The 13280-nt window shown below is 46.7% G+C and overlaps 1 protein-coding gene across 4 annotated transcripts in view; it reads right to left on the bottom strand.

Moving 5' to 3' along the window:
- The window catches only part of Aopep (aminopeptidase O (putative)), a 286649-nt gene that overhangs the window by 194663 nt on the left and 78706 nt on the right, over window positions 1–13280 (bottom strand). For all 4 annotated transcript variants that reach the window (XM_040756128.1, XM_040756129.1, XM_013119352.3 and 1 more), the window contains exon 5: window positions 10891–11136. In XM_040756128.1, the coding sequence (XP_040612062.1) occupies window positions 10891–11136 (246 nt within the window). The remainder of the gene's footprint in view (window positions 1–10890; window positions 11137–13280) is intronic.

The raw sequence follows: 13280 nt of genomic DNA, 5'->3' as shown, positions 1-13280 counted from the left end.
ACCAAAGTGTGTAGGTCCAGTTTTGTGCTGCGGTGCCTAAGGACTCTTGGTCTGGTTGTTTGAAGTTTTGCAAGGAGGCATCAAAGACAGGAAGAAGAGGCTTGAAGTGAAGCAAGCGGGAGAAGGAGTGGAGCGGGAAGGGCTGACGGGCCTGAAGGGAGCAGAGAAAGGAGAAAGCAGAATTAAATGAAAACAGCGTTTGTAGCTGGGCCCCTCTCGGGAGAGCCCTGCCCTGAGTATACTAACCCCCCGCCAGTGCAAACAAAACCCATGGATCTGATGCCTGCCTGCTGTGGCACATGAAACTCAGGAACATAATAGCTTCCAGGTGGGTGTGCCCAAGAAGTGCACAAAGGTGCTTGACAGGTCATTTCAAACTGACTGTCAGGGTCAAAACACCAACACCTGCAGGCACAGCTTTAACGTCTTCATCTCGTCCCCCTCCAGGGCTCTCTGCTGTCGTTTACACGGCTGAACTGCAGACAAGCCTGACAACTGTTCAAACATCTGTGTGCACAGCTTATTCCTGTGCACACGGAAGTCACTGAAGGCTAAAACCCAGGGATGGAGGGGATCCACAGGAGCTGACAGAGGGGTCCCGTGCCATGAACTGCTCCCTCCTGCATCCCACTAAGGGTGCTCCATTTGAAATGCTGCTTGGCACTGAGGTCCGGGTGGGACCCTGTGCCTGAGGTCTGTTTATTATGCAGTTAACTGGAGGTAAGGCGTTCTTTCTGAAACTCTTCCTTGACAGCCTAATACACAGATGTCTACTGATGCCTTGGTGCTGAGGGAGTAAAAGACAATCTCAGCTTCGTGATCTAACTGATCTTCATCAAAAAGAAAATGTGTCCGTTAAATTGCCGAACAAAACTGAATCACCCACCTTAGCCCTGTTCGAAAGAGTTTCATAAAATGCTAAGGCTCTAAGCCAAGCTGCAGGCTATTCTAAATCAGTCCTTAATTTCCCAACAGAGAGCCAGACGAAGAGTTGCTCAGCTGCAACTGGACGCAGACCCTCAGAGCAAGACCAGCAGGGGCCATCCTCGGGGAGTCTTCCCGAGGTTCTCAGAGAGAGAAGATGGTAGGCTGTGTAGCTGTCGGGGAAGAGGCAGGGAACTACCTCCTCAGGTCTCCCTTACCTGGCAGGGACACTCCACACACACTCCCCACCACTCTAACCGTTCAGAACCACCTAGGAAGCCATTTCACATTCCCAGATCCATCCGGCCAGGTCTACGTGGGGGCCCAGGTCAGTAAGCACATTGCTGGCTGAAGGCAAAAAAGCCCACAGGACTGACTGTGATGATCGTTTTTCTCATCCCTCAAATGCTTTGTTTATTTATTTATTTACTTATTTTTGTGCTTTGTAGTGCCCTTAACTACACCACATGCAGTGCACACAACTTTACATAAGAAGTATGAGGCTCCCAAATATTAAGCTTCTGGTCAAGAGTCTCTGGCCTAGGGATGGTCAATCACCTGGCCAAGGGATCACCCTTAGGAAGGCATGCTCACCTTAAGCCATGCTGGAGGGATGGGCAGAGACATTTTCCTTTAAGGAGATACAGTACTTTTCCGTCCCAGGATCCTCTCTCCTCGTCACCCCCCTACCCCTCCCACCCTACCCCAAGCCCAGCAGCCATGAGGTTTGGCTGGGTCTACCCATCATTCTGAGTTTGGACTAAAAGTCTTCCTTTTTCTTTTCTGTATCTCTGTTTCAGAACCTAAGCTTGTGTTTTCTGGTACTTTTAGTTCCTTGATCTGTCTCTGAGGCTCCCCTCCCCACCATGTGGCAGACCCCCATGCCCGTAAGTCGAACAGCATGGCTTTCCCTTGTCTCCATCCTCCTCTCTGCAGCTGTAGAGACTTGCAGCTTGCCTGCTCTGAGGGGTTTTCTTTAAAATTAGTAGAATTGTCCTTGAGCTTCTGTTTAACGCCATTCTCAGATTCTCTTATTAATGGACTAAACACCTTGAGAGGGAGCTGACATTTCCAGTATCCCTACACGAAGCAGTTTAATGGTCTGAAAGGACAGGGCTTCAGTGACCTCCTTGACACATCCAAGCCTCCACAGCTGGCTCACATTGGAGTTTCAGAAATCTGTGAACAGAATCATTTCCAAAGAGTGGTTTGGAGTTGGTTTGAGTCTGTGAGTATCCCATGAAGTAAATGTGTGCCCCTGAGCACCATGGTGGGGTGGCCAAGGCTGCTCAGCCGGGGAGAAGGAGTCATTATCTTTGACAAGCAGAGGAAGCAGAATATTAAATCAGATGACGAGAGTATTAAAGGTTTTCTTGGGTGCTCCCTAGTAAAGAAACTCCCTTTTAACTCTGTGGAACCCATGTTATTTCCTAAACTGATTAACGTGCAACACCCCACCCCCACTCCCGCCTCTGAATTACTTTTGCCACAAGGCTAGTCTTCTTGTAGATTCAGAGCTCCTCCTGACTAAGTCTATGGGCTCACATTTCCTTGAGGCCACAGCATCACCAATAGGTGTTTACTGAGTGAATTCTAACCATTACTCATCCATCCTGTCCACAATGCCAGCTTTGGTGAGATGTCCCCAAACTGCACAAGTATGAAAAACTCTAGAACTGCAACAAACTTGTTCCTAAATGGAAACACTGTCCTTCAGCTCTCAGGATGCCCTCACAGAGGAAACTTACTCAAGAGCTACAGTGCGCCAACTTCTGTGCCTGGCCATTCAGCAAGGCGGCCTCCAGATACGAAGACATAGTTGCCAAGCCTACAGGAGCAGCTCCCTCTTAGCCAGCATCCAGCTATCACCTACACTCTCTTACAATGGAGTCTCAAGATTCCCACTTCATAGTGAGGAGGAGGGGAAGTAATTCTTCCCAAGCTCTGGTCTGTTCAATGGAGTCACCTCTATAATGAGCCCAGGTAGGGGCCTGATGTGGCAGACACACCTTTAAACCCAGCACAGAGGCAGAGGTAGGTGGATCTTTGTGAGTCTGGTCTACATAGAGAGTTACAGGTCAGTCATATACATAGTAAAACTAGGGAGAGAGAGGAAGAGAGAGAGACAGAAAGAGAGAGGGAGAGAGGAGAGACAGAGAGAGACAGACAGACAGACAGACACCAAGAGACAGAGTGAGCACCGGCAGTGACCAAGAAACAGAAGATATGCTACTCTGGGGTTAAATTGGGATTCATTTTAACATTGAACCCTCAAATTCCACACAACATATAAGTTTTTGTGAAAACAGTGTCTTTAATTTAAGACACCATCTCGTGGAGCCTAGACTGGCCTGTCATTACATAACCACAGATAACCTAGAACTTACGATCTTCTTGCCTCTGCACACTGAGACTATTCATGCGTGCCCCACATCCTAACTTACCCAGTGTTGGAGACTGAACCTAGGGCTTCAGGCTTGCTAGACAAGAACTCTACAAACCGCTGCTTCTTCAGCTCCCAAAGTAATACACTTTTGAAAGGAGTCTTTCCTTGTATCTGGCCTTTTGTCGATGTGTTCAGTTGCACTTTAGGGTAAGTTAGGTGACGAGGCTATGCGCTCTAACACAGAACCGGGAGCCTCCCAAGACAGCCATACCCATGCATTATATTTGAGGACTATTTCCAGAGCTGGTGTTCTCCCCCAATAAGGAAATGCATGGCCCGCCCTTCCGCCTTTTATAAATAATATGGTTCAAAACCCAGAAGCTTTCTCTGTAATGGTTTGATGAATAAGATCCTGAAAGTTAATATTCAAAAGTTAGCTCTTAACCATTGCCTTCCCTGGCTCTCTATCCAGAGAGCACAGTAACGGAGGCTGAGTGGCGAGGTGAAGGGGGCTTTCCTTCTAAGGGGAAAATGACAGGGTGGTGGCGACCAGCCACGTCAGGGTCCAGGCCTGGAAGAGATTAGCTGCCTATGATGACATCCAACGAGAAAGATGATTGCAAACACAGGTAGAGGGAGATTGCTGCAAAGGCCTTTATAGGCCTGGCAAGTTCTCTTGAAGGGTAGCTCTAGCAGTTCTCTGAAGGTAGGTCTGTCAGTCTATGTTCAAAGAAATGAAACACTTAAGAGCAATCTTCCAGAGAGTGAGAGATTACGGCACCATTACGATGATGAAATGCTACTTGTGGATCTGACTATCAGTGCAGCTGCTCATGGCAAGAAGATTCTAGACAAGCAAAAGCCACATGTTCACCCTGCCTGGCTCAGCACAATTCATCTCCAGGCTAGCCCCCTGTGGGCCGCTGTCCTTATCATCTTCCCCGAAAGCAACGCACTCGGCCTCAGACAGTTAAGGACAAGTCTCACCAATGCCTGAACCCCAAACTCTCACTCCCTGCTCAACTTAATGCAAACTGGTTATTGTCAAAACCACAGTTTCTTAAACTGTGGGTCGATACCCCCAACACTGTAACTGAATTTGGGGATCCACAAAAGTTTGGCGCCAGTGAAATGTGTCTGAGCCTACAACCAATTAAGTTCAAATACAACCCGAGCCGATGCCGAATGGGACATGCTGGCAACAGTTGCCTGCATTACATCACAAGTTCGTAGCAGCTGTGGTTCTGAACACACACAGCGCTCTGCATCCCTCCTGGCAGTTCCAAACACTTCTCACAGATCTGCAGCTGCTGAACGTTTACCAGTCCTGGGGTTTTCACTATGCACACAGGTTTTCTGCTCTCATGGAAACAACAAAGGTTTGGTCACAGGAGTAAAGACTTGTAGCATTTTCCTGTCGTGCCTCAGCATGAAGCATCAAGTCAGTGTATACGGGTTGATTTTATTGTGTTAGAATGCTTGATTTTTAGTAATGCTTGCATTGTTGATTTGAGTTTCCTTTTTTTAAATCATAAAATGAATTTGATCATTAAAATGAGGACAGACTGTCTATTTTTGAGCTGGCTGTAAAATACTTCTGCCATTTACACTACATTTGCTTGAAACAGCGTTCTGGATGTGGAGGATTATAAAGTCAAAACATCAATCGATTTTGAAAAACAATGAGGATGCACTATACCCTGCAGTGTTAACTATTCAGCTAGGATTTACCTGCTTATGTAAAAAATAAACAAGCCTATTCCTCTCATTAATGTGTGAATTAGGCTTTGGTCAGTGGTATAATAAGGAGCTGCTAAAATGCATTTCTTTACTATTCATCACTAAACACTTGGCCTGTGTACTAATTTTACATTTACAATTTCCATATAAACATTTCTTGCAGAAAGGGCTTGTGGGTGGAAAAGCTTAGGACACCCTGGCCAAGACCAGCAAACCCACTGCAGCCAGGGGGCTTTCTGAGCCCCAGAAAAAATATCACCTTATGAATAACAGTTACTGTTTTGGGAAAGAAAAGTGAAAAACAGAACCTTGTTAGAAGGTCCTCCTGTGGGAGGGAAGAGGAACAAAGTCAGTTAACTACTTCGTGGAAACAGAAATCAGCCAAAAGAAGGAAGAGGACGCAAAAGGGCATCGGAGGAGCCACTCCACAGGCAGCCCTCAGGACTGCTCAGCCTCGCAGCCACACTGGAGGTGCAGCAAACTGCTAACCTTTTCTAGGAGCAGAGAAGGAAGGGGCCTGGTGCTTGCCCGCTACCTTCACCCTTCACCCACCTGTGCGACAGGCACGAGGGACGGGGGGGCTCATCAAATGTTTGGGTTTTTATAGAAACGACCCATTAAAAAATTTTGAGAATCTATTAAAAATCCGAGGGGGGGGTGAAAAAAATCCAAGCTCAAAACAAAACCTACACACAAACCCCAAATATGCAGCTTACGAGAGAAAGCAGCAGAGTGGGCGGATACTCGAGTGAACAGGCACCAGCTTGTCTCGGGGCCCCACTCCTGAGGGAAGAACCGTTGTGGGCACACCCCTTGGCACTGAGAGGACTGCTGAAGAGTGCGGCGGTTTGGGCTGAGGGGATTAAAGATTCAAGTGTAAACTAGCAAAAAAACAATGGGAGAAAGACTTTCAAAGCCGCGAAACCTTACCACTTAGGATAATGACAGAAATGTCTGACTGCTTCCTCCCTGGCAGAAAGGGGCACGGTCAGAAGGCTGGAAACAACAGGCCCTTTGTAGCAAGCAGTGTGTTGTGCTCTGCTTATTCTATTACCCATTGGCTGGGAGATAAGAACAAACAAGACAACACCCTGTCTAACTCCAGGGGGAGGGGTGGGGCAAACTGGCTTCCATCATTCCTGGGCATGTATGTGCAGGGCGCCTATCTGCAGTTGAGGTACTTAGGAAAACTCTGCATGCAGAGTCAGGAGCTAGGATAAGCATGCAGAGGCTTCTATTGCACAACCCAATCTTTTAAGAACAAGTTGTTGTAATAAGGGGCTTTACGGTATTTCTCCACCATGAAGAACATTGTGACTATTTGAGTAATTATTTCTCTAAACTCTTTGTCAACATTATTTTTTTTCAACAAGGAATAATAAAAAAAACCCTTAAAAATTTAGGTGAGCAAATATATACGCCCAGCTTTCCCCCACCCCCACCCTGAGCCCCTACATGAGCTCTGGTATAAGCAAGAAATCACAAAGCAGTCACCAGGTGAAGAGAATGTCTTCATGGGGGTCATCTTTCTCCCCTGGCACGGGTAGTCTCTAGTCTGAGCGCCAGGTACTGTGCCAGTTCCAAAAACGGAGACTCTGTTTGAGGACAGCAGCTGCTAAGCCGTGGGGCTCTAACTAGCAGGTCATGAGACAGTACAGCAGCCATGATCCTAAGACAAAGCTGAGCTCTCACTGTCTCTGCTTGTCCTCACGTGGCTGACCTGAGCCTACCCTGACAAAGCTGGGTCTTGTTTTCTTCGGAGCACACATCTTCCCTTCTGTGTACTCTATTTTTCTCCCTTCCCAGAACATCCCTTCCCTTGTAGGCTTGGCACTTTAAGTACTGCATGCAGACAATATGCTTGGCAGGGATGCACCAAGACTAACGAGACAGCTACACAAAACCTGGGGAGCCAGCAGAAAGGAGATGAGAGCAGAATCGGCCAGCTAGCTTAGCCAGACATATTACCTTTACTTCTTCCCTCATTCTACAGCTTTCCCAGGTGGGCAGAGGCAAGGCTAAGATGTCAACAGTGGAGCTGAGAAGCTGAGCAGGCTTCAGATGGTACCAAGTGACACCCTGGCACTGAGATAACACACGGGAGTCTTGAAGTTCAAACGTGGGGTGGGGGAGGCACCTGGACAAGAAAGGTGGTCCTGTGACACGTGACGGAACCACGGAAAGACAAACAGTAAAGCAAACACAGAGAGAGGTGAGACGGGACGTAACTGCGATCTGCTGAGAGACAAATGGCGGAATAGACAGGTACACAGGTAGAACTGGGGAGTTCATTTAAGCAATGTTCATAAATCGCATTCTGGGCCATTATTCCACTGACATTGCTACTGTTGCAGCAAAGGGCACATGTGTGATGAAGAGCACTCTCTGCATTAATGTCTCCATGACAGGAGGTTAGGCTGGCCGGTCCATCTCAAGCTGAGACATGAGAATACACGCGGCCATAACAAAGATGGCAGAGTATTACTCTCAATGGCAGGAGAGCTTCGTACACAAAGCAGACTCATTCAAAATGAGGTCATCATTCTGGGGACATCACAGCACTCACTTCAAGACATGCAGAAGGCAGAAATTAAAGGAAACAAAACCAGAAAAGCCCACGGATCCCAAATGAAGGTCATGGGGGACCAAATGCAAACTGGCAGGTTTCCTAAGTCAGACTAGAGTAGTGGTTCCCAACTTGTGGGTCACGAACCCTTTGGGGTCAAATGATCCTTTCACAGGGGTCACCTAAGACCACCTGTATATCAGGTATTTATATTATGATCCAAAATATTAGCAAAATTGCAGTTATGAAGTATCGACAAAAACAATTTTATTGTTGGGTCACCGACACATGAAGAACTGTATTAAAGGTCATAGCATTAGGAAGGTTGAGAACCACTGGACTAGAAGTGAAAGCATCTTCCCCTCTGAACAGTGAGTAAGAAAGGTGCTGGGACAGAGGGAGAACTAGCTGGTCAGCTCTGGTTTTTGGAGTAAAAGGTGACAGAAACAACACAATAAAATACAGAGAAGCACTTTGCTAAAAGACCTCCAAAGCCCTTTCCTTAAAAATGAGTCCAGTTCTAGGCCACTGTTTGTTTACGATTCACCTTCTTGTGATTTGATTATCAAGCTTTAAAAAGTTGTAAAAATAGTATTTTCCTCACTTTACTGAAGTCACTTATTTGGCTCAAGAGGAAAGTTAAGCACATTCATACAAACTATGGAGAATGATGCTTAAAACACTGTGTATCATCCAAACATTTTTAAAAATCCTTTAACACAGTTAATGATTTGCCTGTTTTTGTTCATGTGGGAATGCCAAATACTGTTTGCCAAAGAGGAATACTAAAATGGTGCTCATTATAATTAAAACCTAATTGCTAAAGAAGCCCAGAGCTATGGAATTTATGATCCTGCTACATGTTTATAAACAGGGACTCAGGAGAGAGTCGGTTAATTTATCAAGAAGGCCTTTGACTTCCCAGCACGCTATAATGATCGGGACATGGTGAGTTTTGGTGCATAGATCTCCTGTAATGGTACCTCGTGGTTTGGAGACTCATAGAGTTTCCCTATCTCTGTGAGGAGCACAGAGTTGACTTCCACACGTACTACTTTTGGAGCAGTAGAGCCTTAAGCATAGATAAAGCAGCAGGGCCCAAGGACCCAGACTCAGCTGCACGTGGTTCAAGGTATAGGGATCTGTAAGGACAAGCCCAGTAAGTGGAATAAATTTAAATCAGGGTTTGGAAAACCGGAGCCCCCTGCTCCCAATTCTGCATTCCACCTGGGAGTAGACAACACCATGACCACTCTTTTGAAAAGTAGGTAAGTGCAGGAAACCGTGCAACCGGGAAGGGCAGGCTCTTTCCTGTCTAATAAGGAAAGGTGCACGGGGTGGGGTGGGGTGGGGTGGGCTGGGGTGGGAGGTGCTGTTTGAGAACTGTGCGGCCCTGTCCTGAATCCTGACAGAAGTCTCCTGGCTGCTGAGCTGTTAGCACTGCTCCAGTGTTGATATTTGTGCCGGCACCATTTGGCCTTCAGGCGCTGAGGCTTCTTATTTTAAAAATACAGCATTAAGCATGTTTAAATCACCTTAAATATCTCAAAAAAAAAAAGCAGAAATCTTACTGCTGGCCTGCTTGGGCATGCAGACTTGGAAAGAGAAGCTTATAGACTGGCCTGCAGGCCAGCACATTCTAGCTCTGGCAGACTGTGCATCAAGGAGCTATCAAGAGGTTCTGTGCATGAAAAATACGCGGCCTTTGGTTCCCCCAGGCTAGAACATGGACCTGTTAGCAAATATGCTCTGAGAAACAACACTCATAAAGTGCTAAAACATCTCAAATGTGACCCCTCAAAACCATACACAAATGAGAAGCATTTAATGAACAACCCTTTCCTCACCAATAACTGCTTAAATTAAGTCCAGGAAGCCCTTCAAAGGGACCAAAGAAGCCCCCTTGTTAAGACAAACTCTCTACATAGACATCAAGACAATTACATGATGCACACAACCAAACATATATAATTATCCTAGTTTCTACATTCCCATTATCTTCATAAATACAGGATAAAAATCAGTCTACATGATTTTCTGGGAACTGCTCAAGGATTACATCAAGCCAGCCATCGTTAAAAGTGTGTGTGTGTGTGTGTGTGTGTATGGGTGGGGTGTGGGTATGTGTGTCTTTGTGTGGTGTGTGTGTGTGTGTGTATGGGTGGGGTGTGGGTATGTGTGTCTTTGTGTGGTGTGTGTGTGTGTCTGTGTGTGTGTCTCTGTCTCTGTGTCTGTGTGTGTGTGTCTCTGTGTGTGTGTGTGTCTCTCTGTGTGTGTGTGTGTGTGTGTGTGTGTGTGTGTGTGTGTGTGTGTGTGTGTGTGTGTGTGTTAAAGATCAAAAGCAAATGTCTGGTCAGCTCTTTTTTACTCAAGGGTTTTACCAAGACTGTGTGCAGTTTTTTTGGAGAAAACACCACAAATGACAGCTGTTCAAAAGCATGGAAATTAATTGGCAGAAGGAATTTCCTTGACTAATAGGGAAAAACTCAAAGCCACATGTTTGATGAGCTCGTTTTCCCATCCCTAGTCATTGCCCCTGTTAGTGATTAGGATTTGCAAACAGAAGCATAAGCAAGGTCCACCGGCCATCTTTCCTCGGTGGGACAGAGCCACTCTCCCATCGCTTTGTAGAGGGACGGTGGGCCTGATGGGTGTGGCTCTAGTTAATGCAGGGTGAAGGGTCAGCTTCTAAGTCTCCATTTTTCTGCGGGATCAAATGGAGGCACGGTAGGAACACTTCGCTCACTTACTATATTAAAAATAGGAACAAGTCGCTATACCCCTCCCCCATGGTAAGCCATCTGCTTTTAGCGTTTTTTCCCCAGCGGTGAGGATGGATTTATGTTCTCTCTGACACAGGGCTCTAAAGTTGTTGCCTTGTGACCAGTGGTGAGAATGGATGAGGCAGCTGGTCAGGATTAGGCGAGCAGCTGTGGCCCTGAGACTAGGTTTTGTTACCGTGTGCGGAGCTGACGCCATGACCTTGGACTCATTAGCAGCAAGTTCTCATCACCCAAGCTAACAGCCACTGAGTAACCCCACATACATCACTCCGGCCATGATACCTATAGGTTCATGGGAATAGCACGGGGAGGAGGGTGCACTTGGGAAACAATCCCCTGAAAGAAGCAGTCAGAGATCCAAGAGTGAACCGGGAACCCCTTCCTTCCATCCTAAGCAAGTAAGACTACTGATGGGGTAGCGGAAAAACATTCATCTAGAAGTCCCCAGACTTGGGAAGCATGTGCTCCACATGCCATGCCCAGAAGCATACCTGGCCATCCCCAGACTTGGAAAGTTGGCGGGGACAATGAGTATGTCCAGCCGGGAGAAAGGGTGTGTTCCCAGGACGGAGTACGCAGCTAAGAGGCAAGGAGGGACCAGCCACAGCAGGGCCTCTTGGCAGGCACCCTCGAGGCACGGTGGGGCAAACACTCGATGAGGAATGATCTCCTGGGCGGCAGCGGCAGCATTCTGGAATCGGCAGGGATAGTCTACATGACTGCAGGTGCCGGCATACCTAGAATGACACAAGGGATGACATGTGGGCAACCTCAAGGAGACAGGGGTTCAGACGGGTGAACTGGATTGGCAGAGGTGGTCCATGTCAATCACTGGCTTGTCCCCATTTGGACAGTAGTGAAAAAAAAAAAAACCAGACCAAAATATCTATCAATGCCCTCAGTAATGTGCTTTCAAATGCTACCATAGAAAAACTGGGAGCAATGAAGTAGCCATTTTATTTATTTAATTTTCATTGTTTGAGATCTCATGTAACCCAGGTAGTTTTGAACTCATGATGCCGCCAGGGCTGCCCTGAACTCCTGATTCTTCTGCATTCACCTCTCAAGTGCTGGGATTACAGGCTGAGCCACTATGTACATGGTTCTAAGCAAATTAATGATTCCATTCTGGAATATCCTACAGTAAATGATTTGGGATGAGGTAGGACAAAGGCAGTTACAAGTACAGCTTTCAAAAACACGCAAACCATGCTATCAAAAAATAACCTAGGCATCCTTCATGTTCTGATCAAACGTATCAGAAGCTGTTGCTGAGAAAAACAGAAGCACGTCTAAGTGTTTTCTCCACTACACCTTCAGGGTGTTTGAGACAGGGTCGCATGCATTCTAGGCTCACCTCACAGCTGAGAATGGCCTTGAGCTCCTCATCATCCTGCCTCTCTCTGCCTCTTCTATGCTGCAATTACTGGCATATGCCTGATTTATGTGATGCTGGGACTCGAACCCAGAGCTTCCTGCACACTCAGAAAGTACTCTACCAACGGAGCTCTGTCTCCAGTTCCTTTCCAATGAACTTTCATTGTAAATTTAACAAAATCAACCTTCTAAGGAAGCAAGACCGGAGTCTGGTCAGCACCATCTGACTAGTTACTCCCTAAAAGTCAAAGGTGGAGCCGAAGGAAAATTCCTAGGGCCTGACTCACAGGCCTCAAGAGAACTTACATATCCAAAGAAACCAACATCAAAGAGAATTCTATTTTTTCATCTGCTAACATGTCCTCGATTCAGACACAATGGAAAACCCCTGTTAACTTTAAATTGCAGATTATAATTCTGGCTCTGCATGCTCCTGTGATTCACCACCAATACTGCAGAATCTCTAAGCGCCTGCCTGCCTCAATTGGGGCAGGTTGCAACAACAATTCCTCTTTAGACTTATGAAGTATCTGCCACCCACCCAGGGCCTGCGATCAAGAGATCCACACAGCTATGTGAACAGGCCTCACCTCCCACCAATGTGCTTCAAGAATACGCCCCAGTGAGGCCAGGTTATGTTTGGGGGTGGGTTAGAAAGTGGGGACCCATGAAAACTGCCAGGATAGAGTGACAGCAAGAATACAGCCTCTGGCATTGAACTTGAGTCACAGTCCGGGACTGAAAACGTCAGCAAGGTGTCTGCTTGTGAGCATTCAACACCTACCTAATGAAGACAAACAGAGGCCACCTGGTCAGCCTCCGTGGGACTTTTTAAGATGTATTTACACAGGAAATTAATGTCCTGTGGTATTTTAAGCTCACACGCTCTCTATTGAAGAGCTTTTACAAACTGACAATGGTGGCATATGCTTATAAGTCTGTAGCCAACACTTGGGGGGAGGTAGAGACGAGAATGAGGAGTTCAAGGCAAGTATGGGCTACATGAAGACCCTGCCTCATAAAGCCACCCCCGAAAGGCTTTCAGAAAGCAAGTGTGGTGACAGGGTACACGGGGAGGCTGGGCTGGGAGTGCTGTGGATTCGACACTAGCCTGGACTACATCCTTAGTCCCAAGCCAGCTTGGGCTATACATCAAGACCTCGTCTCAAAAACCTTCGGAGGGGCCTTCAAAGCATGTTACCTCAAGATGGAACTCTCCAGACAGAGCAGGGGAGTAAGTTTAAGGACTGAACACCACAATGCCGCAGTACAGAGAGGCATTCTATCTAGAAACGGCCTATTCCAGTGGAGCGAGATTATTTCTTACACTTAAGGAAGCCAGAGGTTAAGGAACAGAGTGAAGATGGCAAAGGTATACCAGACAATCCTGTTTGTTTGAGGGAAAAGATAAATTATTTTCTTTCCAGGTATACTTGACGCTCGCCAAACAAATGAGGGTGATTACTGTTCGATACATGACTCAATACCGTTTCCATAAAACTCA

This window comes from Mesocricetus auratus, unplaced genomic scaffold (genome assembly GCF_017639785.1).
Source record: "Mesocricetus auratus isolate SY011 unplaced genomic scaffold, BCM_Maur_2.0 Super-Scaffold_100013, whole genome shotgun sequence".
Lineage (NCBI taxonomy): Eukaryota > Metazoa > Chordata > Mammalia > Rodentia > Cricetidae > Mesocricetus > Mesocricetus auratus.
This window is presented reverse-complemented; position numbering and strand designations above follow the sequence as displayed.